Source organism: Canis lupus, chromosome 36 (assembly GCF_003254725.2).
Source record: "Canis lupus dingo isolate Sandy chromosome 36, ASM325472v2, whole genome shotgun sequence".
NCBI lineage: Eukaryota > Metazoa > Chordata > Mammalia > Carnivora > Canidae > Canis > Canis lupus.
Genome location: NC_064278.1, coordinates 13,067,402 through 13,092,188, shown reverse-complemented (window position 1 = coordinate 13,092,188; position 24,787 = coordinate 13,067,402). Strand labels below are relative to the sequence as shown.

General features: G+C 39.3%; 1 protein-coding gene across 10 annotated transcripts in view; it reads left to right on the top strand.

Moving 5' to 3' along the window:
• The window catches only part of STK39 (serine/threonine kinase 39), a 323,493-nt gene that overhangs the window by 259,015 nt on the left and 39,691 nt on the right, over positions 1-24,787 (top strand). For all 10 annotated transcript variants that reach the window (XM_049106329.1, XM_049106336.1, XM_049106335.1 and 7 more), the window contains 2 exons: positions 2,867-2,919; positions 7,085-7,153. In XM_049106329.1, coding sequence (XP_048962286.1) covers positions 2,867-2,919; positions 7,085-7,153 — 122 coding nt within the window. The remainder of the gene's footprint in view (positions 1-2,866; positions 2,920-7,084; positions 7,154-24,787) is intronic.

Genomic DNA, 24,787 nt, shown 5'->3' with positions numbered 1-24,787 from the left:
AGGGTTTTTAATAAGAGTTATTACTGGTAGCCTGGGTCTTGAAACTGTTAATTTCAAGTTTCAAACATTTCCTCTATAAAGTTGCACAGACTTAGTTTCTGGCCTTAAATCATACCTATTTTCAGCTTCCCTGAAATCAAGAATATCCTGTGCCATATCAATTAAAGTAAATGTACTTTCAATTAAAGGTGTTAAGTATGAGTCTGAAAAGATTAATTCTTTATAAAAGGATGACCTTCAGTAGTTAGATCCAATTAGGCATTTTTCCAACTATATTTCAACCTGATGAGACAAGTCTACTACTCACAATCAATCACTGTGATCTTTTCAAAGGCAAGTATTTTAGGTTCAGAGTCATAAAAGAATGACTTGACTAGGCAACCTCCATAGCTCGAACCATAGCTGATGTAGAGATTATGGTATTAGATATTACTTCCATAGTCTTAATGAAGAATCAGGATGTGTGTGATGATATGTTGGGTACGGTTCCTATACCTCTCTTCTTATGGCCTTAGTAGGACAAACTAATTTAGACAGGACTGACCAAAAGAAAGAGAGGAAAGGAATTGGCAGTGGCCTAAATTAACATCAAATCAGATTCCTTTTTCTTTTTTCCTCCTTTTGTCATTTCATTATTAAATATAGTATACTTTACTAGTGATCATTTTTTTTTTCTTGTTGGGCTGTTTTAGTTCTAATCCAACCTTTGTTGATATACAACACCTAAAACCAAGGCTATTAAATAAAAGCATGCTTGCTGATCTTTTTATGGTGATGTGCAGAATCTTGAGGAAGATTGTTTTTCTCTCAGAAGTGAAAGGAAGCCACTGAATTTGTAAACCTGGAAAGGCCACTGAATGTGCTTGTCTAAAAAATGAAAAACAAATAATACCTACTTTGCATATCTTAAAGGTTGATTGCTGGAATCAAATGAGATTTGATTCATGAAATTTGCTAGCAGTGTTTCTCAAAAGTGTGGTCCTGTGACCATAGAAGGTGTGTGTGGGGGAGGTGGTCCTTGAGTCTCAGGGAGCCCTTGAGGTCAAACTATTTTCATAATAACATTGAGAAATTATGTGCCTTTTTCACTCTCATTATTTCAACACACTTAGAGTAGAATTTTCCAGTGGCTGGCACTATGATATGTGATCTTGCAGCAGATTGAACATAGAAGCAAAAATAAGAATCCACTTATTTATCTTAAGCCAACATTATAGAGGCTTACCAAAAATAAAAAAAAAAATTGAGAACCGCTGATATATATGAAAGTGCTATGTAAACGTGCGGTGACATTGGTAGACCGTGCCATAGTCAAGCAGCTCGTCTGCTGCAGATACTGATTGTGCATGATCCACTCCATCTCCAGGACAGAGTCCTTAGTCTGGGGTCCAAGCTGACATCTGAACCATCTTCAGTTGTCTGCAATTTCATGTATTGGTCATAGGTTTGCTTTTTTAGAGTGAGAATCCACAATTTGCAGTCCTAGGTCCTAAAAAAACAAGCAAAGCTTTAGCCATTTCTATTATCCCCTCATCCCGTTCTATCTCTAAGAAGAATAGTGACAGTCAAGGTGAGAACACTTGCGAATAATGGTTCAAGGCTCTTAGGACTGTGGTCTGGGCTTGAGCATCTCTTGAACTCTTGACCCTTACTTCCCTGCTTGTGGGAGAGTGTAGACTTAGGCCAGCTTGGCTAGGCATGGGAGAAAGGCTTTCTCTAAGTTAATACCATGGCTTTGTCATTTTTCTGGGCCTCCTGCATTTAGTGCGGTAGGAGGTCCTAGGACCTGAAGAAGCAGCCTCAGGTTGTGGACCAGAAAGGGCCCACAGACTGGTGGCATCATGATGTGGGCACTGAACATAGAGACCAGGAGTTATTACCTCGAGTTTATTTGGAGTCCCAAACTGGAGAATTAAGCAGGATTATATCAGATTCTCCTGGCACCAGACCAAGGCTGTTTGGAATGGGTATTCACGCCATCTCTGTCTCTATCTCGGACCTTTGGAAGCTGAACAAATAGTTGGGTGTCTGTAGAAATTATTATTTCATGTTTCCTACTGCAGTTTCTTATGGTATTTTTATTAACTTTAATGGTAGCATCTGTTGAGAGTTTCTCATATTTTAGTATTCTTGTGAGAATTTAAAACCATTCTAATTATAGCTCACTGCCCCATATCATTTCTTGAAATTAATATTAATGGAAAACTCATACATATCTTAAGTATTTACTTGTTTTATATTTCCCTAGTATCAGTTTTTGGATCAGATATACATACAAATGTATATATTACTGTTTCATGTAAGCATTTTATATTTATTTTTAAAAAGTTTATATATTCAATGGATAACTTCACAACATTCAGGGGTCCTGTGTAGATAAAATTTTTAATAACAAAATATATATCCTTTTTTGAGCATTTTGTTGCATGATTCAATGTGTAGTGTTGTCATAAACTTTACCACTGAGACCATCTTTCCTATTTGTTTCACTTTTAAAAATAATTGATAAAATACTATTTTTAGGAAAAATATGAAAAATGTGTCAAGTCATTTATTTTAGACTAAAATCTTCTGAAATGATTAACTATAGAATTATATGTAAGGTTATTGGTTTAGTGTAGATTTTAGAAAAGAACACTTTATTTTTGAATTTTTATGAAATACACGTTTATATAATGTAAATTCAATCAGTTCTCCCTTTGTTATTGTCATAACTCTCTCTTCTGTTTGAGGAATTACTCAGAGGTGACCCAAAGCTGTAAATGCTGTCTACATGTTAGTAACATCTTGTAAAAATTGGAATACATTTAGTTTGATTAAGCTGTAGTTCATTGGATTTTAATGTGCTATATGTTATGTATTTCAGAAACTCCAGAAAGGAACTTAATGACATACGGTTTGAGTTTACTCCAGGAAGAGGTAAGCTTTAATTGAAATTATTATTTTATTGCTCCAAAGAGCATTGAAGAAATTGATTACAAGCATGTGGTTATAATTTGCTATTCAAAAATGCTTTCTCTGAAAATGAAGAAAGGAGGATGGAAGGAAGGTAGGGAGAGAGGAAGGATTTGCAGTAATTGGGGGTAATCCAAACCAAACCTGTACTGACTACAAGAATTCCTGTGACATGCTGTATGGTTTATATACACATACAAATGAAATACATTAGCTCAGCCATGAAAATAAACTCTGGCGTGGTGACACAGGGCCTAGAGGATATTGTGATGAGTGTAGTGAGTAACATAGAGCAGTCCTAGTGAGAGGTGAGCAACAAACAAGACATCACACAAAGAAGTGCTATACTTTGGCCCTCTGCTCTCAAACCTACTGCTTGGTCGGAACCCTGCCATTCTTGCAGCTTCAAGGCTAAACTGGTTGCTCTCTCAGCTCCTGGATGCCTAGAGTTCACAGAACCATGTCTCATTTCTTGTATCTTTAGCACTTGACTAAGTGCCTGCTATTCAGGAGGCACTTGTTTTGGTTAATCAGTGGATAAATAACACATATAAACAGGCTTTGGAGACCACAGGATTAGTTGTTAATAAGCATGTTAAGCAAAAATTGCTATTTCCACTCTTTAGTTCATAACCAGAAGAATCCAAAAAGGTGAAAATCAGATGCTAATGCTGAGACTTCCTGTTCTCCCTGACCTGGTTTCCGATTTTTAAGTATGTGAAAGCAGCTTCAATGTGTTTATTGAAAATCTTCTAAAATACCTTCTATTATTAAAATAAAATACATTAGGCTCATACATTTGAATATATTAATATACATTAAGCTAATAATACTCTGTAATTATTTTATGTAGTAGAGCTCTATGTGAATTTTGATTTGATTAAATACATCATATTAGCTAAAATTTTGAAAATCTGAACCTTCCTAGTGTGATATCTGGTCAATGAGTTAACTGCTTTGACCTCCCTGCTGTTAGAACCTGTAAGAAGGCACCAACTCAGACATGGACAGGAGCCAGAGCAAACTGTGGGGATTTCAGGAAACCATGTCTATTCATGTTCGGTTTTAAAAAAAAAAAAAACACTATTGGCCAAGCAGAATATGTTCCTGGGCCAAATGTGGGCATAGACTCGCTGACCCTCATGTCTAGTCCCCTGTCAACATCAAGATTTAATGATTCCTAGTACGTTTAAATTAAAGTAACATAGGAAGTATTTGTTACAAAATATATGCAGATAGGGCCCCAGTAAATTTGCGAATTGATCTTTCTTTCTGGGAACATCCCCATCTTGGGAGTTTAGAGTCAGTCTGTGAAATTGTACAGCACTAATTTCTATTACCCAGAAGCATTTTGTTTTGTCATAACATAAGAATATTGACCAGTCAGTAGTATGATAAAGTCAGTAACTATATGCTAAATGCTTTCAAGTACAGTAAATAAAAGAATAGATTCTTCTTTCAAGGTTTTTTTTTTTTAATTTAATTATTTAAAATTGGCAGCAGCAAAATAAAAGTTAACTTGAATTTCGAGAGATGACAAAGAAATGAATTTCTAAGTTGAGGATTTTAGAGAAGATGGCCCTCTCAACATTACTGGACCTCTTTGCTGGCTTTAGCAGCCTTGTTTGACATTGTAGGCTGAATCTGCTTTTGTTTCCCGGATAGAAATTGTAATGTTGGCTTCCTGATGATAGCTGGCCTTCCCTGGCCAGCTAGTAAGGGGAACACCATGGATGTGTCACCGTACTTCTGTGACTACTGAAGCTGTCTGCATTCAGGTGGTGTCTGCACTGGGCATGCATTGTACTGTGTCTGTGCTGTATGCACACATAAATGTGTAATATGGCATAGAGTGAATAACATAAACATACTGAATATTCTCTGCCTTCACATGAGAGCAAGCCCTTTGCATTTATTGTGTTGCCATATATTCTGGAAACCAGAGCAAATATGATTATTTATGATGATTTTAACCTGTTTACTATTAGGCATGTTAAGCAGCTTAAAAAAATGTTACCAATTACCTTCCAGTTTCTGTTCTAAACCATTGCTGATCTCTTACTCACATGCATACAAATAACTAGTTAATGGTATACAAACATGGGATATTTCTCTTTTGGGCCAAAAATGGCCAGCATGACCCTTGTGCTATTTTAACGTGACTGATCTGGTGTTTAGGAGTCCTGAAAATCATAGGCAGTGCTATAAACTTTAATCATTTGGGAAAGTCCTTTGCTTTGGTACTGTTTTAGTGCTAGCCCTCAATGAGGATTTGCTTGATTATTCCATTTTCAACTACATTCTGTGAGCATAGCTCCTTACTCAGGTGTAAGATCTTACTGATACTTTCGAGGTGGTAGTAACACATCCAGATACTTTAATAGATGATCAGTCCATAGAAATGTAATCACTGCCTACTGTGTGCACTGTGCCTACTAGGTAGGCACAGGAATTCAGTACACTTTTTGTAGAGAAGTTTCTAGTGGCATCCAGGAGGATGAGATTATGAGGCTGAGTTTTCTAATCCACTTCATAAAGCTAAATCGAATGCAGAGTAGAGGGAGCCTCTCACCCTAGATTCCATGCTATGGGATCATTTTATCCCTCAGAGAATTTTATAAGGTGTTTTTTTTTTTTTTTTTTTTTGTACTTCTAGTAAGAACAAGACCCAAGATAAGCCTGCCTTATATGGTATCTCATGGTTGAGAAAGATTCCTTTATTTTTCTTTTCCATTTCTTTCATGTTATTTCCATATCTGTCTGTTATTCATTATAATGTGGAATGAGTAAAATGATGGAATGCCACAACTTCTCTACATACAACGAATGTAGAGATTTTTTTTTATGAGACGAATGTCTCAGATTTTTTTTTTATTGGAGATCCTGGAAATTTCGCTGTGTATGAAAGGAAGAAAGAGTGCACTAGAGAATGAGGTACATTTTAGATGATCCTTGGCCGATCATCCTTATCACAGCTACCACTGATTGAGTAATTACTATGTGTCAGACACTGGGCAAAGCACATTAAAGCCCACAATGTGAAAGACAATTTTACCTTCAGCAACACACTCAAGTGGGTGCTCACAGGTGTGCATGCACACAGACCATGGGGGCAGCCTTAGGCATGCAAACTGCAGTGCAATTTAGATGCTTGTTTGGTTCAGCAGCAATACTTTGAGGTGCTCCCTGACTTTGGGACACTCAATCACTCAAGTCAAACCTTCTTTTAGGTTGTTGCCAGCTGCTGAGCCAGTTTTCTTCTCACCCAGTTGTGGTTCTGGACATTTGCGATAATGTCAGAAGGCCGTGGGGACCGTGTCATCTCCCTTGTAAAAACACAAGAGTTCATAATGGTTCTTTTGAGCACATTGCCATTTATCAGTTTCTCTTCACAGAGTCTTCAGACAGACTTCTCACTTATTACCATGTTCATTCATAACCTTTCAATTAAGTAATTTTGGTTATATTCACTTGCTACAGCCTGTTCAGTCCCATCTTTATGAGATTTCTAACTCCTGTCAGTTATCATCGAGAAACCACATTCTTTTATTCAGCCACATTTTCAGAGGATGAATCTGTTGCTATCAAATGATCAATGTCATGCTAAAGGAGTTTCTTAATAGCATAAATTTAAATAGCTCATCTTAATAGTCCAACAGGCTCAAAGGCTGTTTGTACCAAATATAAGGCTGTGTCAAGTGCTACCTGTTCAACCTTTGCCATAAATTCTGACTCAGTAGCTACTAATGATAGAAAAGGATTGATGATGGCTGGAATTAACCTTGGCAGGAACGAAAAACAGTGTCATTGGGACCTGTTAGAAGCTAATTTATAGAGGTACATTTGAGGATTAATTCAGGTGGTAGCCAAAAGGGCGAATGTTTTTTGGTTCACCAAAAATGAAATAATAATTTTGCAGGACTTCCGTTGAATAAATATCAAGATGCAAGTTCTATATGGCAAAATATATTTCACATTGCTTCTGATTTTTCCTTCTGATAGAATCTGAATTGTTGAATTAAAACACATGTGGGTGATTTTCGTAAATGAAAAATATCTTTTACATTGTACTGGGTTGTTGATTTTTATTTTATGGTTACTAATACATATTCATTTCACATTTGGACAGATACGGCAGATGGTGTATCTCAGGAGCTCTTCTCTGCTGGCTTGGTTGATGGTCATGATGTAGTTATAGGTAAATCACTTTTTAGTATACGGTGTCATTTTGTTGATCTATCAAATAGAAATGCATTTGGAAACAAGTTTTCATAAAGGAATAATTTACTCTGGATTTTTGAAAATTTCTTGAATTATTTTATGTGGAAGAAGTATATATGAGTCATATTTAATTTTCTATTTTTAAAAACTCATAATTCTGCTCCATTTAATAAGAACCTCACTTATTGGAAATATAACAAAGACCCGAGAAGACCCAAAAGTCCACAACATAACAAAAATATGATACTATAAATTCCATGCATCAGAAGTACGGGAACCTCTGAGGTCCTTTGTCAGAGTTTCTCTGTTCTTTCTTTGGGCACAGTTCTAATGAACTTAGATATTAATTTTCCTAGCCATTAACAGGATTCATCACAAAGTCTGAAGGTTGGATGGGACTTAGGGATCATTCAGGCCTGTTCTTTAATTGTGTGCACAGGGACACGAATTCCTAAAAGGGTTCCTTCCATGTGTGTTGTCTGGGGCCATGCAGCTGGGTTGGGGCAGAGGCGCTTCCCTTTGAACATGGGGCTCTTTTTACTGCTTTGAGCATGAATAGATAACTGCATGGAGATAGAAGAGCCAGCTAGACACAGATTTGCTGTCAGGAGCAGGATGTGACTGGCGGCCTCTGCAGAGTGTATGGGAGGCAGAGACGCTCTAAGAGGCCAAAGCTGTCATCTAAGAAAAAGTGTAGCCTGGTTCTACCCAGGGGGAGGGTGAGAAGCTCCACACTCCTTAGATAATCCTAAGTTTGTGAAAATTTTATTTAGTCAGTCCATTGCTGGGTATTCATGTTGATGACCCTAAGTAATTAAGATTAGTTATTAACTTTTAATGTTAACTATGGCATTAATTAATTATATTGTTAATAATTACCATAACATGGTATTAGGGTAATATGCATTATGATAAAACTTTCTTTAGCAATAATCAAATGAAAATTGATGCTTAACGTGACTTGGGCCCCTTAAATGATGTGTTTTAACTTTAAAAAATTCATGTGCTCAAAATAAATCCCTTCCCCAATAATGCTGAAGTTTGTGACTGCGGGAACTTGGGGTGGATATGCTTACCCATCAGAGTAATCTGTTGTTATCAATTCGATAATATAGGTCATTATAAAGTGAAATTTTTTAGTGAGTATCTGAGGTTTTAGTGGGAGATTAGGATTCTAAGTAAAGCATCAGTATCTTAATTTGTTACAAACAATATGTCATTAAATGTGGAAATACCTTTATAATTAGAAATAACTGAGCTCTTTTTCCTATTATATATGGTGTACATACTGATTTCCTAGGAAGCTCTGATTCCTCTGCCAAGTGATACATATATAATGAGATAGACATAGTTTAAAGAAAAGTGGCATATACAGATATAGACAGGTGTGTGTGTATTTCCTTGTCCATTCTACCTCTCACACTTTGCTGTAAAATCTACTAAGATCTCATGGCCAGCTAAATTCTTACCAAAATGTTCTGCTCAAATGCAAGGGGGAGCTTGAGCAACGAGGTCAGCTCAGCTTTGGTGTCTAAGTTCCCTCTCAGAGTTCTTTACGTTAATGGTTCTTTGATAGACTTGATAAACTTTTTCTCATTAGAAAAAATGAGCACACATGCTTGTGTGGTAGATGACCTGACAAAATGAGGAGAAAACTTAATGGCTTGATCAAGATGCCTTGTAAGATATGTTTTCCTTGATAAGAACTATGGTCCATACACGAAGCAGCCTGAATTAAAAATTAATAAAGTAATAATTAAAAAAAAAACTTCTTTTAAACATCAACTAATGTCTGTTACTGGGTGAGCAGTTAAGGATGAACCAGTCTTTTGAGTTGAGTTGATCCTGGCAGGTGATTGGGAATGTGGAGGCTAGAAGAGATTCTTGGAAAGACACTAGATGACATCTTTTTGCGAGCATGGGCTGACTTCAGGCCTTCAGTCAACTGTAATGCACTGGTTTTTGTTTTGTTTTGGGTTTGGGTTTTTTTTTTTTTTTTTTTTTTTTTTTTGGCCTCAGGCTCAGCTGAATCTATCTAAAGGATTTTTGACTGTTAAGCTTTGTAAAAGTGGAAATTAAGGCATGCTTCCTATACAACTTATTGAGTGTATCTTAAATACAATAAGAAAGCTTCCATTTTTTTCATACTTTAATGCCCCAGATTTTTCATTTTGCCTTTGCTCCCCTCCTTGGAGCTAAAATGGAAGGTGTTGGAATTAGACCAAGCACATACAATTCCTCCTTCTCTGATAGCGCTAAAAATGCCTTATGGGGATATAACACTACTAAGAGTTACCGTGTTTGTGTATTTCATTTGATTATCTCATCAATTTCATGAGGTAGAAAGGACAGGTTGTTTTTAATCCATCTTAATGGATGTAAATGGGGAGGTCAAAAGAAGTTTCTGGGATGTTGTATCTTGTCATGGTCTTTGAACTTGGCTCTTATGACTCCAAGCCCAGAGCCTAACCCTGACTGACCCTGACACTCTGTGTACAGTCAGTTCAGTATCTTCAGCCTTGAAAAGTAGATCCAGATCCTTTTAAATGACGTTTTTTGTGTCTCCTAGCAGGGAAAAAATAGCATATCCTTACTTGTTTTTCATACATCAGTGGATGATTTATATTTTAATTGCAGACTGTTTGACAAATGATAAAGTGTGTTTATTTTTTAAACTAAAGATTTTATTTACTGGTTGATTCATGAGAGACCCAGAGCCATAGGCAGAAGAAGCAGGCTCCCTCCGGGGAGCCTGATGCAGGACTTGATCCCAGGACCCCAGGATCAGGACCTGAGCCAGAGGCAGACGCTCAACCACTGAGCCACCCAGGTGCCTCGATAGTGTTCTTAATTCTGTCTCCCTTGAACCTGTCCCAGCAGTTCTCTGTCTTCTCCATTATCATCTGCTTCCCTCTTTACATTTTTATTTCTTGAATCTCACAAAAAGCCCCCTCACCTTCCACCCCCTGTGCTCCTGCTATTCCTCTCCATGGCTTTACAGCTAAACTCCTCAGAAGAACTCCCCCCCCCCCCCCCCCCCCCCCCGACTGTAATCCCTTTCCTCTCTCTATCTCCTGGCACAAGATGTGTCAAAGCAGAGGTGGCTGTGGCTGGAGCAGATTGAGCCAGAGGAGTGGAGGGAGGATTCGTGGTCTATGAATGATGCTTGCCACGTTCCTGGTTCCTCAACCCAGTGGTCTGTTCTCCGTCCTCGCTCTAAGTGGTACATCAGCCCCACTGGGCAGTTGACAGTGCCTTTGCCCATGATAACTTTTTTCCTTTGGGTTCCAAGATTCCAGTCTTTGTTCTCTTACCTTATTGATGTTTCTTTCTCAGTCTTTTTCACTGGTTGCTCCTCATCCCTCTCAGCTGTAAATATTAATATGCTGAAGGACTTTTTCATTGGGTGTTTTGTCTTTTCTATAATAATCACTCACTCCCTTGGTGATCACTTTCATAGTATTAACGTCTTCATTCTCCTATTCCCAAATGGGCTTCATTCTCCAGCCCAGTGAAGAATTCCAGACTGCAGTCGAGCTCCCTCTGTGCCATCTTCCCATGGAAAGCTGGTAGCACCCGGGATTTATTTAGCATCACAATCCAGCACCTGCTGTTTCCTCCCAGGCAGTTCCCCGCCCCCCAAACTCTCCCCTGGCCCTAATCCCTGGGTTGATGTCAGCTCCATTCAGGTGCTCCAGCCAAAGATGTGCCTTATCCTTGTCTTTTTTTTTTTTTTTTTCCGTCTCATACCTGACCTCCAGTCTACCCAAACATACCCAAAATCTGGCCATAATTCCCATCTTGCTTCCATCCTGTTTCAGACTTCTTTCATCTCTCACTTGAATTACTGCATTCATCTCTCCGCTGGTCTCCCTGCTTCTGTCTTTACCTCCTTCCAGCCTGTACCCATCACAGTAGCCAGAGACATCCGTGGAAATAGTAAGCCAGATACAAAAGGCCCCATGTAGGATAATTCTTTTGATATGAAATGACCAGAATATGCAAATCCATAGAGTCAGAAAGTAGGTTACCAGGGCCTACTGGGGGGGGGGGGGTGAAGAAGAGGAATGACTGCTAATGGGTATGGGGTTACTTTTTCGGGTGGTGCAGTTGTTCTGGAGTTAGAAATAGTAATGATTGCACAACCTAGTACTATACTAAAAACAGCTCAGTTGTGTACTTTAAAAGGGTGATTTTTATGATATGTGTGACTTATATCTCAATAAAAAAAAGTAAGCCAGATCACATTAATACTTTAAATAAAAACTCTCTCATGGCTTTCCATCCCACATCTCAGTGGCTTACAGTCCCCAGCCTGATCTGTCCCCTCACTTCTCAGACTTCATGCCTCATTTCTGTTCTCCCCGTTGCCCATTTCAGCCCAGCCATACTGGGTTTTGTACTAGGAGGAATGCTCCTTCCCTAAGTACACCTGTCTGGCTCCTAGAGCATTTAAGCTGCTGCCCCTCAGAGGGGCCTTCTTTGACCGCCCTACTTAAAATTGCAACCCATCCACTGCCCTCCAACTCCTTCCTCATTTAATCATTTTACCAAGTCTCTCCCTGTGTCTGTTTCATTTATTTAGTTAACTACACAAGATTTTCCCTAGAGTGTAAGTTTCCTAAAGGCCAAGATTTTTATCTGTTTTGTTAACTGCTATGCTCCCACTGTCCCTGACTTCGTACCTCACATGGTTGGCACTCTGTAAACACTTGTCAGGGAAAAACAAACACTATATTTTTTAATTATTTATTTATTCATTCATTCATTCATTCATTCATTCATTCATTCATGAGAGACACAGAGAGAGAGAGGCAGAGACACAGGCAGAGGGAAAAGCAGGTTCCATGCAGGGAGCCCAATGTGGGACTCGATCCCAGGACTCCAGGATCGCGCCCTGGGCCAAAGGCAGCGCTAAACCGCTGAGCCATCCGGGCTGCCCAACAAACACTATTTTTAAATATACAGGTATCTCATAAACATTTATTTTAGGAAAAAAAGGATATTTTGAGTATAGGATCCTCGTATTTTAAGAATCTTTTTTGTTTTTAGGAATCTTTTTATTTTTTTATTTTTTTCTTAAAGATTTTATTTATTTATTTGTGAGAGACACAGAGAGATGCAAAGAGAGACGCAGAGACACAGGCAGAGGGAGAAGCAGGCTCCATGCAGGGAGCCTGACGTGGGACTCAATCCTGGGACTCCAGGACCACACCCTGGGCTGAAGGCTGCGCTAAACCGCTGAGCCACCTGGGCTGCCCGGAATCTTTTTTTAGACTGCAGAATTCAAGTACCATTGTATAAATATGAAATATGTTCAACTTGACAACTGTACAAAAAAAAAAAAACATAGTCCAGTTCAGCTTAGAGCTTTGGCATCTAGAGGTTTGAATGATTTCTTAGTGTGTATTTTTCCATCTTGCATAATAGAAACTAGCAGCTAACATTTAAAGAGGTTAAAAAAAATCTCCCCCCACCCCCATCAGAATATTCTCTTGAATTTGAGTAAATGCTGAGGGCAACATAAAAAAAAACAAAAACCCAAAAGAAGCAATAGTATATGTTATGGAGCAGTGAATGTTATGACTTTTACTATAATGTAACAAACGTGTTAGAACAGCACCTAGCTTCAGGGCAATCTGCCTTCAGTGGGGGAACCTTTACAAACCACACTTTGGATTGAAGAAGGAATGGTACAGTGACATGGAGTGATGGCTTTTGTGCAAAAGCACAGCCGTGCGGAGATTAAATGCACTGTTTGTCTATTGAAATCATAAACCTACTTGAGTTGTGCTCAAATGCAGCACTACCATGAGGCAAGAAACAGGAGACATTTTAGGCCCCCGTGGAAGTAGAAACTGCTAGGAGTGTCAAGGCCTCCTGGACGAGTGTTGGTCTAAAAAGATAATTTCGTAAGAGGCCACAGTTGGTGTCATGCATGTATAAATTTTCGTGTCTCACCTGGCCGGGAGGACTGCTAAATCCTAACAGACCCACCAGATCTGAGTCCTTATTTCAGTTGTTTCAGAGAGGGATCCCAAGGATCACGGATGTTGTAAGGCAGCAGAAAAAAAAACTTGTTTCCTTTGCCTTCTAGTTGAAAAACAGCCAATCAGAAGTTTTCTCTGCAGTAGTAGCACAGGGATAAACCAAACAAAACCCCGACTCATGTATGAAAGACATCAGAAGTTCTGAATTTTGTCAGACCTTGTGAGACGTGGTACTTTTGCATCTGTCTCACTTTTTTTTTTTTTTTTTGGCTTTTCAAGAAGATATTTATTTCTCAAAGGAGAATAAACATTTTATGTAGTTGTATAGCCTGTATTTTTTACTGAGTATATTATCATTTTCTTATTTATTTTTTAACGTTTAAATTCAATTTGCCAACATAGAGTATAATACCCAGTGCTCATCCCATCAAGTGCCCTCCTCAGTGCCCATCACCCAGTCACCCCATCCCCTCACCCACCTCCCCTTCTGTAACCCTTTGTTGTTTGCCAGAGTGAGGAGTCTCTCGTGGTTTGTCTTTCTAATTTTTCCTACTCAGTTTCCCTCTTTTTCCTTATAGTCCCTTTCACCATTTCTTATATTCCCCATATGAGTGAAACTATAGGATAATTGTCTTTCTCCAATTGATTTATTTCACTCAGCATCATACCCTCCAGTTCCATCCATATCAATGTAAATGGTGTATTCATCCTTTCTGATGGTTGAGTAATATTCCACTATGTATATAGACCACATCTTCTTTATCCATTAATCTGTTGAAGGACATCGTGGCTCCTTCCACAGTTTGGCTATGGTGGACATTGCTGCTATGAACATTGGGATGTAGGTGTCCCATTGTTTCAGCACATCTGTATCTTTGGGGTAAATACCCAATAGTGCAATTGTGAGTCATAGGATAGCCTCCATACTATTTTTCAGAATGCCTGCACCAGCTTGCATTCCCACCAACAGTGCAGGAGGGTTCCCCTTTCTCCACATCCTTGCCAACATTTGTTGTTTCCCGTCTTATTAATTTTTGCCATTCTCACCAGTGTAAAGTAGTATCTCATTGTGGTTTTGATTTGTATTTCCCTGATGCCCAGTGACGTGGAGCGTTTTGTCATGTGCCTGTTGGCCATGTGTACATCATCTTTGGAGAAATGTCTGGTCATGTCTTCTTCCCATTTCATGACCAGGTTGGTTGTTTCTTGGGTGTTGGGTATGATAAGTTCTTATTGATCTTGGATACTCTTTTGAATGAGTATTAGGAGGAGGAACACTGCTGGGCATCTGAAGCTGGCCAGTTGTCCATCCTACTCAGCAGCTCCTGCAGAGATCCAGTCCAGGGGCCCAGATTCCACGGTGAGTGATCACTGGGAGAGGTAGCTGCTTGGCAGCTGCCTTCTGAAACAGTGCCTGCTGCCTGTTCTTTGCTGGGTTTTTATACCACCACTTCCTGGCTTTTAACAACCTATGTGTGTATCTTTTTCCTTTAAGTGGAGTTTAGAACCAGATGTTGGAATTTCTGTTTCCTGAGAAGGGAGCTGTGCTTTTGCATTCATTTACACAATTTTCTTTGGTAGCATTTGAACCTAGCTGAGTAGTTTTTACTGTCCTGGAAGCAAATATTAGCTATATATATTCTCAAAGCTGTCTCGGTGGACTTCTGGACATACTCTTCATTGCCCTGGAATGCTCTTTTCCTGCACATGAGAATCCTGCTTACAACCTGTCTGCCCTTCGAGATACGTCATAAATGCCGTCTCCGTGAAGGCTTCTCTGATGCTTGCCACCTCCATAGCAGATTCAGGAGGACAGCTTTCCCTTTTCGTGAATGCCAGAGGAACTGTATTTTACCACATTTAGGGACATGTGGCTTTCATCCTGCTGTCCTTCCTGGTGCCTGCCTTCTCTGTCTGGAGTTTGAGAGTGCCCTTAGGGCAAGACCTGTCTTCTATTTTATTGAATCTCTGCCATTCTTGCCACACTTGGTAAATATGCCTATGGATAAATATCCATTTAATTCATTCAATTTCATTTGGCAAACTTAATGTTGGAATTGATTGATCATTGCAACAATACAGATATTATTGTACCTCCTCAAGAATGAAGAGTAATTCACCATAATTGATGTTTTCCTATCGCTCTGTCCCTGTCACCTTTTTCTCTCTCCTAAGAATTGACTTCTTGGGACGCGTGGGTGGTTCAGTGGTTGAGTGTCTGCCTTCGGCTCAGGGCATGATCCCGGGGTCCTAGGATTGAATCCCCTCATTGGGCTCCCTGCAGGGAGCCTGCTTCTCCCTCTGCCTATGTTTCTGCCTCTCTGTGTATTTCTCATGAATAAATAAATAAAATCTTAATAAAAAAAAGAATTGACTTCTCCTGTGACTTTTGAGTCTTGGAAAAGAAACACGTTTGGTCTAGAAGGCCTTTTTTTCCTCTTGGACCTGTTGAGGCCAGCGTCTGTCTCAAAGCACGCACCCTGAGCTGTGTGTGTCACTCTTATCTTAGATGCTTATTAAGAATGCACATTTCTGGGCTCCAGTCTAGAGCCACAGAATCTAGAGTCTTGGGCTTAGGAGTGTAGAAATGTGTATTTCTAAGAAGCATCCCAGGTCATTGCCACTTCTTTACTTTCCGCTTGCAGGAGCCTTTGGAGACTGTTTTTAGCTTACTTGCATCATCTGTATCTTTTCCAGTCTCACTGATCTCTGTTGCTCTTCCGTCTCATTTTATTCTGTCCTCTCTTCTAAAAGTCTATGTTAAAACCGTGCCAGTTAACTTTTTTAAATTGAGTGTGTATAAATGGTATAGATGTGTGGAGATACCTTGTTGGTATCTTAAACCAACAGTGGGGTTTTTCTTAAAACCCTTGCTGCTCAGGATGCAATGCAGCCTCCTGGTGGCCTTCAGCTTTTCTACATCTATTTAATGGCAAGCTTCAAAGTGTGCAAGCAAACAAACCTTTGCTCATTCAGAAGCATATAGTTGGGTGTGTAAAGTGCTTTGTTTCCCTGGCTCTAGCCAGGGATAGTACAATCTGCTACAAGTTATCTGGAATTTCTTGGGCAGCAGTATGCTTTTTCAATGAAAGTCTTGGGAAAGCTGTGAACGTATCTCTTATATTTGCTTCGGTGATTATGCTGTGATGTTTACTGATGTTGAAATTCAGTAAAGGAAAACTTCCATTAAAAAATATTGTCTCTATTATACAACTGGACCATGATTTCAAAGTGGTGACAGATAATAAAAAAGGAAGAAAACTCCTTAAGCCCTTTCTGGGTTTCAGACAGGCTTGGGGTTAGTTGAATGATGTCAATAAATACAGCTGAGTGATTCCTGATTAAAAGTTGTCTGTATGTTAAGTTTAATAGTCTAGGGAATTAAGGATTGTGAGTGGCTTGGGAGAACTATACTGATTGCTTTCCTTATATATACTTAACCAGAAATAAATGTTGACCAGTTTAATATGGAACAGGGTTATCATTTTCAGAAATGCACCACACTACAAATTTGATTGTAGCTCATTGCTCCTGGCTTCCCAAGTATCTTTTTTTTTCTTTTTAAAAAATCTGTATTGAGGAATACAATAGAGGAAAAGTTATTTTAACATGAAAAATTAGTATACAAAAATTATTTTAAAATACTTAGAAGTGTTAAACTGGACTATCTAATATAAAACTACTGTGCTTTCAGATGAAGGACTATCATTTTTAGCTGAATTAAAATACTCAGCAATTGAGCTATTTGGAAAGGGCTGTTTGCTCTGTGCAGCGCTGGAGATAGGTCTGTATAAATGTGTAGAGTGCATACATACACACTTTGAACATTAATTTAGTCACAGACCTAAGTTAATGTATTTGTAAGTTTATTTGATTGCAGCAGAAAGACAGACTGAAGTAAAATGTAATTCTTATTTTAACAGACTATAATTTTTATAGTCTGGTGACCATCCTCCTCCTGGCCCCAGAAATTCAGAGGAATTAAACAGAAGAAACATTTTCTTAGGAAACCAAGTCAGAAACTAAAAATAAGCTGCCTACACCTGTGGTGAAATTCACTGTCAGCCCCATCCACCCCCTCTGCTTGCTTATCTGCAAATTCTAATGGGAAGTGATTGACTATCAGAGAGAAAGGTTGGAAGACTTCTTGTTTTAAAGACATCCTGATTTAGGAGGGAGGGGGCAATTTAAAATTACCTTTCAAAATAATAGGCAAACGTTATTTCCAGGAATTTTTAGAAAAGCATAAAATAGCACTTGTAGTTTCCTCAAAGGTGTTCTCAGTTTCTGTATTACAGGATTATGAATTGGCGCAGCAGTAAACCACACTGTAAGCCCTAATTTTCTAATTAACTTTGTCACTCTTTATTTGGTTAGGAGTTGTGGATCCTTTTTAAAACCACCGATATAGATTCCAGTTAAGATCTGCACTTAATTTCACTTAAATGAAACAAGAGCCTGCAAGTGGATTAGTCTTAGATATTCACTAAGTTAGCAGTCTTGCTCTTTTCAATCACTTTAAATTGTCTTACTTTATGTTAATCTAGATTTTAACTCTAGAATCAGATATGCCTGAGGATTACATTCAGTCTAGCCAAACTTTCTGACTGTAGAATTACAATAAACTCCCCCAAATAACCAGTTCCTACTTGTAGTGAGAATATCTTTAGTAGGTTTATCCTGGTGCAAGAAACGTAGTCTTTCTAATATGCCTTTTTTGTGTGTTTTTTAACACTACCAGGTACGTAGGATTTAAATTAGATGGCTTTTTTCCTAACAGTCTGCCCTGTTAGTAAATTGATTTGTCTTTGGCTAGAGTGAATGAGTGAGTGTGTGTGTGTGTGTGTGTGTGTGTGTGTGTGTGTATTTACCCACTTCAGAAATCTCTGAGCCCACATGAATTTTAACTATTCCATCAATAGTATAGTATTGTATATACATGTACATGCCCAGTTGTGCTTGTTAATAGACTGACAGGCAAATCTCCTAATCCCAAACCAAATCTTGCTATTTTTTTTTCAGTCTACTAATAGAGATGAAAGAGAAGATACTGGCTCCTAATTTCTTATATAACAGAAAATAGAACTCCTTGTTTACCCAATCAAAACAATTTTAAACCAAGAAAGAAAATTAGGTCAACATTTTAGACGCAATATGGATTTGTCATCACTATTTTCAGCTTCATGTCTAATTATAATCTTAAATTTGATCCTGTAGCTTGCATTTGCTTACCATTTTTTAAAAACAAAGAAGACCAGCTTGCCAAATCTGAGAAAATTTTTCTTCTTGCACTCCTTGAGTATCCAAAAGGCACATAAGAATGTTTTCACCCCAGATTCATTTTAAGATCAGGAGAGACCTTGACCCACCACATTGACACTTTCCCCATTGACATTCGTGTCCAGTCATGTTCCTGAGCTAATGTTCATTGAAAGTAACCACTGTCCTGGGTAAGCCATGGCAAGCATTCCATAAATTCAGGTCTTCCTGGAGGATTTCATGTCTGGGGAGACATAGAACCACCCAGTAGGAATTTGTAGTTAGGGAAGCATTTGAATAACCACGGGTGCATGCTCACGGGCCTGGCTCTACAGTCCTTCCACTCAAATACCCTGTGGCACACCATAAAAAGGAGCTGCCCATTAGACTGGGGAGGAAGATTTTTTTTTTTTTTTTTTTTTTTTTTTTTTTTTTGGCCTAACTTTTTAATAGCAAAATGCCTTCATCTTTACCCTTAGGGAGCCTGGTCAGCCTTAAAAGGTTTATTACTGGAAATGAGAACATCCCATTCAGAGTATCTTTTCAGTAATAGACCCCCAGGAGGACCAATTTATAACAAATCTTGAGACTTCTTATCCATTTGTGATTGTTAGCTAGATCCTTAGAAACTCAATATGTTCATGACTCTCTTCACTGGATGAATGGATCTGGGGTCATCACGCTGCCAGCTCTCTTCACTTTTCTCATCTGCCTGTGATATGCAAGGTCAGAAGGACAGGAAAGGGCTTCCAAATTGCCTAGGCTCTAACCTTGGTTTCCTTCCCTATGAGCTCTCAGTTCCTCACATTTTTCTTAATGTTTTGCTGCTTGTAGTTGTCAGTGGAACTGAGTGGGAAGTTGAGAATGGTATGCACTGAAAACTTAACATCTAGTAGAAAAACGGAACACAGATTAGGGGATGTGATTTAGACAACACTATACTTGGGAAACATAAAAATGTTATAGATTGTTCTGACAAATGGGCTTCTCAGCCCCTGACATGGTAGGCTTGCTGGAGCTCTCAGGATTTCTTTCTTTCTTTTTTTTTTTTTTTTTTTTAATTGGCTTTTTTACTTAGTGCTCATGAAAATTGTTATCAGGTAAGGAATGAATATGAGATAATCTTGATATATTTTTAGGATAGATTTTTTTTTGTAATGTCAAAAACACAAAACTTTATACAAAATGAGCAATACTTTTTATAGTTCATTACCAATAATTAAATACAACAGTTCAGGTGGCTTGGCATAATCTGAAATATCCACGAACATCAAATGTCTTCAGACTAAATAGTTGTTAGCCAATAAGAACAGATACTCCCCTGGGCTAATACTGAGAGTCCCCAAAGGGCTGTGGCCCAGGGGCCCATAAGTCACCGTGTCAGTGCTGGTTACCATGTAGTGGGCTCACTCTCTTCCCCTCCCCTGCCCAAGAGACTGAAGCGTCCTCACTGGTATCACCAGCCAGCATGAGGGACCTGGTGCCCGTAACAGGGTGCTGCTTTCTGAAGGTCCTGGGATGCTTCCTATTACTGGGCCAGAGTGGTACCTGCTTCCATGCAAAAGTGGGGACAGGAGCCTTCTATCCCACTTTGTCATCCAGGTCCAGAAGCTGCCCTACTCCATTTGTTCAATAAGTAGGGCGTCTGATCTACTCTGTGCCAGGTATACCAGGTGAGCAAAACAGAGTTCTTATCTCCAGAAAGCCCCTAGTCTAATAGGAGAGGAAGACAGACACAGGTCTGAGTAAAATTACAAACCGTGAGAAGAAAAAAGTGCTCTTTTGTGCTATAAAGAAAGTAATAAACAGGGGTCCTCATTTAGATTCAAGAGCAGAGTAAGCCCCTCTGAAGAGGAACCTTGTGAGTGAAGTCTTCGATTTCAGCCTGACCACGCAGGGCAGAGAGGCACAGCTTGTGCAGAGATAATGAACTTGGTAAAAGATGGCCAGTGTGACCAGATCAGGTGAATGAGGAGAGGGTGACATGAAATAAGGCAGAGCAGGAGGCAGGGGCCAGAGAGTGCAGGACCTTGTAAAAGGCCATTCACCGCAGTGCCTTGTTAGAACCAAATCCTAGCCTTTCCACTTGAATTGAATCACTTTGTAGGTAATATATAAAACTTAGCCTTTTTCCTATCAAAAAGGGCAAGTAAATGCTTTCCTCTAGCCTCATTCATTCTGCAGGGAGTCTACGTACATAGTTTACGTGGGCTCAGATCCTTTGCTGCCTGGACTTGAGTCCCATCTGACCGAGGTGAGTAGGACAGGACAAGACCCCTGGAGGACTTGAGGAAGCAAAACTGAATGGTGTTTCAGCACTCTGTGTTCATTTACGTTTGAGGGCATTGAAAAGTGAGGTGTAACATAATGTTTGGGGACCAGGAGAACTTCAGAGATGCCTTCTGGTGATTCCGAGTCCAATTATTCTATCAAAGGGAAGATAAGAGTTCTAGAAGGGGGGAAAACTTGGGCATTAATTGCAGATATCTGCTTCCATGTGTATTCCCAAGGAGAATGAAGTATATTTTTCATTTCATAATATTGCCTTAATTTCACACAAATTATGGTGTGGGCTAAGGTAGCCTTAAATATACAGTAGAACTATTATCATTATAGTAGAGTACAGAAGACATAAAATATTCATGTTCTTTGGGTTACAGCTTAACTTGCCATTTTGAGTCCACTAATTGTGGGTGAATTTAGCAAATTTTCTTTCAGGGACCAATACTCTAATTACCTAAATTAAAGTAGGCATTCCAGTTAGCCTTATGTTCAGAATCAGGCATAGCAAAATAAGTTCTTGTTTAGCTGACCTTTATCTTGGTGAACTGGATGTGGAACTGAGACCATGTTTTCTCACAGTGGTGATTTCTAGAGTGTTTATAAACTAGTAAAGCCATCTGATAGTCCTGGTCATTCCTTTTTTTACCCTCTATTTACGGGCTTTATTCTCTATGCAATACTTTCTTTCCAGGAAAAAAAGCTTTCCAAATTTCTGGAGTAGGGGAGAGTAGAGACAATAAAAACACTGAATGGCATAGAAATTACTATACAGAACTCTGTCCAGGCTCCATTATCATACAGGCTCCATTAACTAACATCTCCTGTAATTATTTAAATAACCGATTGCGGATTGATTGGTTATTGTCTCTGGAGTGGCCTTCTGGCTTTCCACATTGTTTACTGATTTTTGTGATTTAACTGAGCAAACATCCCCATCCTGTTAGACTCTCACCAGCTGAGACACACAGAGACCGGGTGGTGTAGGCAAAGAGCACCAGCTTTCAAATTAGATGCAGGTTCGGATCCCAGCTCTGTCGGTTAGTAGATGTGACTTTGGGAGGTTATTTCATCTCTTATCCTCCATTTGTTCTTACTCACAGAGGGACTCACTTAACCCACAGAGCTGTGATGAGTCGTATTTTGATTACATGGAAAGGTTAGTGTGATAGCAAGCCTGTAAGAGCACTGGGTACATGGTGGTTCTTTCCTCTTAATACTTGGGAGTCTGTTCATCTGGCCCCCACATAAGACTTCTTTAGTGCGATACCAGCGAGAGATGGAAGGCAGCCCTATGTATTCCCCGAGGGAAATGAGATTCCACTCCTTGGCAGAGAGTGGAGATAGAAACTCTACATGAGGAGGAATGACTGAAGCCCTACAGTCTACATAGTATCCATGAGAGGCACCAGATTTACCTCTGCTGCCTTGGTGCCGGGAGTGGGAGTTCCTGCTCTGGCCCACACAGCACAGGACAGTGGTAAACGGACACTCAGGAAGAGGCAACAGGATGATCGGTCCTACCAAATGGCTTACTTGTGGTCAGCCTGGAGGTGACTCTAGGGACACTTCGTTTAGTTTTCTACGTGTTTCCCTGTGACTGAGATTGCCCTGTCCTCCTGCCAGGGAGGACATCACATGTATGTACTGCTTGACCCCAGCAAGAGCAGTCAGGAAAGAAATGTGAATCTGTCCCCCTCCCCGCCCCCATCCCTATGAGGCCTGCCTTTTGAGCTCTGCTTCTATAGCCTAGGATCTAGCTCTTTCTCTCTCAGGTTTTGAGGGTTTTTTTTTTTTTTTTTTTTTTTAGTTCTAGTTCTTTCCCCCAGAGACTTACATCTTCCTCTGATACTTGGCAGCAGTAATGCCCATCAATCAAAGGGAGTTTATATCCTTGTCTCAAGGAAGCTCATGTTTCTTTTTCCAAGGGAGTGGAGCCATGCCTGTCACCTTGACAGGACAACTCAGAAGACGTTGCAATAGGCCTAATATTTTTACAAATGAGTAGCCGACCTCTGTGAACTTGACCCATTGAATTAAGTAATGCTCTCAGTTCCCTTGCTAAAATGCACTGGTGATACCTAATATCCTAGGCATCTCCTGCTCCCCACTAGGAGATAGAGATAATACTCAAGTATTCCCCCCACCTCAGCTACATGTCTGCTCCCACCAGGTAAATTCTAGGGTTTTTTGGTTTTGTTTTGTTTTGTTGCTTTTTGTTTTTTCAAGATTTTATTTATTTATGAGATAGAGACAGGCAGACACAGGCAGAGGGAGAAGCAGATTCCCTGCAGGGAGCCCAATGCAAGACTCGATCCCAGGACCCCAGGATCACAACCTGAGCCGAAGGCAGATGTTCAACCACTGACCCACCCAGGTGTCCAGATAAATTCTAGTTTTAACAAGCAACTTAAACCTGTCTTCATAGATTTCTTAACGATTATTTAAATGATATAATTTTAATAAGATAGTTCAAAAAGTGCATCGTTTCTTTAAAAAACAAATGGGATGCTTTGGGAAATCTGATAAAGGCACATTGTTAAATTGTTAAATTAAGTCGGGAACAGATAACTAGAAAGATTTTTTTTTTTTTTAATATAGGATTTTTTATTTTAAATAGCCGTGGCCCCGTGTCACAAGATTGGTACATTGGTACAATGAATGTACATTGATATGATTTCAGTGAAAGCATTAAATTTGAAATCTCTTTGTATCATAGTTTTATGTTTCCCTGTTCAAACTGTCATTTTACATTAACCAGTTAACCCATACCACTGCCAATGTTATCAGATAAGAATATTTCTTCTGTACCCACACACAAGACTGACAATGCAATTTGCAGGCAAAATGAAAATGTAGAGCCCCTTGTTCTAAAATCAAAGAGAAATTCAGAACGGTCTCAACAGAGGATCATGGCCAGCACAGAGCCCCTCTATGCCTGGGACCCCATGTGTCTGCACAGCCTGAACCCCCTGACAAAGGGGCTGAGAAGGAGCAGTGGCGTTTGAGGATGTCCCTTGGCGCTCTGTTTCCAGTGCCAACGAGCTGCGCACCTGCCCGTTGCTGAGTTATGGGTTGGGAGGTCTTTATACTGAGCCAGATCCATTCTACTTTAATCTCTGCCCAAGGCAGAACATATCTAATCCCCTTTTCAAATATTGATTCAAAACCTACCTTAATTTCATCTTCTTAATGAACTTTATTCAGTGGCTGTGTGGTTTTATTTTATATTTTTTTAAACCTCCTCCATCTCCTCTCTCTTGCTACGCTCTCTGGTTTTTCTGTATCCTTCTGAAGGGCAGTGCCCATCCTTATCCTGTACAGATGCCAAACTCCTAATGTGATATGTGGATTTGGAGCTTAAATGCGACTAGAATACCTCATTTTCACTAATGGCATCAAATGTTATATTAGAATTTTAGGTAATATAAATACCATTACTTATACTGAACTTGATAGCAAAGAAACCTACTTACTTTGTTAAAAAATTGTTAAATGTTTTATTATGAAATAATTCAAATTTGAAGGGAAGTATGTAAAAGGCTACTGATTTAACGTACTTCTCATTGAGGTTTGTTATTGACGGAATTGCAGCATAATTGCTCCGTGACACATCCCCATTTACAATCTTTTTTCAACTGGCTGCTACTTACCCAACATACTCTTCCTCTGTATTAGTATAGTTGAGTTTTACAACCTGAAGGCCTTAACTCTGTCTAATAGAACTTTTCTTCGTTTGGGCCCATATACATGGAGTGCCTATAGCTGTACTAGAGACCTCCTCCGGGGAGTTCTAAAACCAACATTCTTTCCAGCATAATTTTTAAGTTTATTAAAATTCTATGAAATGAACCTTGAAAGCATTATGCTAAGTGAAAGCAGCTAGACACAAAAGGTCACGTATTATATGATTCCATTTATATGAAATATCCAGAATAGATAAATCCGTAGAGACAGAAAATGGATCAGTGGCTGCTGGGAGCTAGGGGGGAGGCAGGAATGGGGAGTGATGGCTTAAGGATATGGGGTTGTCTTTTGGAGTGATGAGAATGTCTTGGAACTAGATAGAAGTGGTTTCGTAT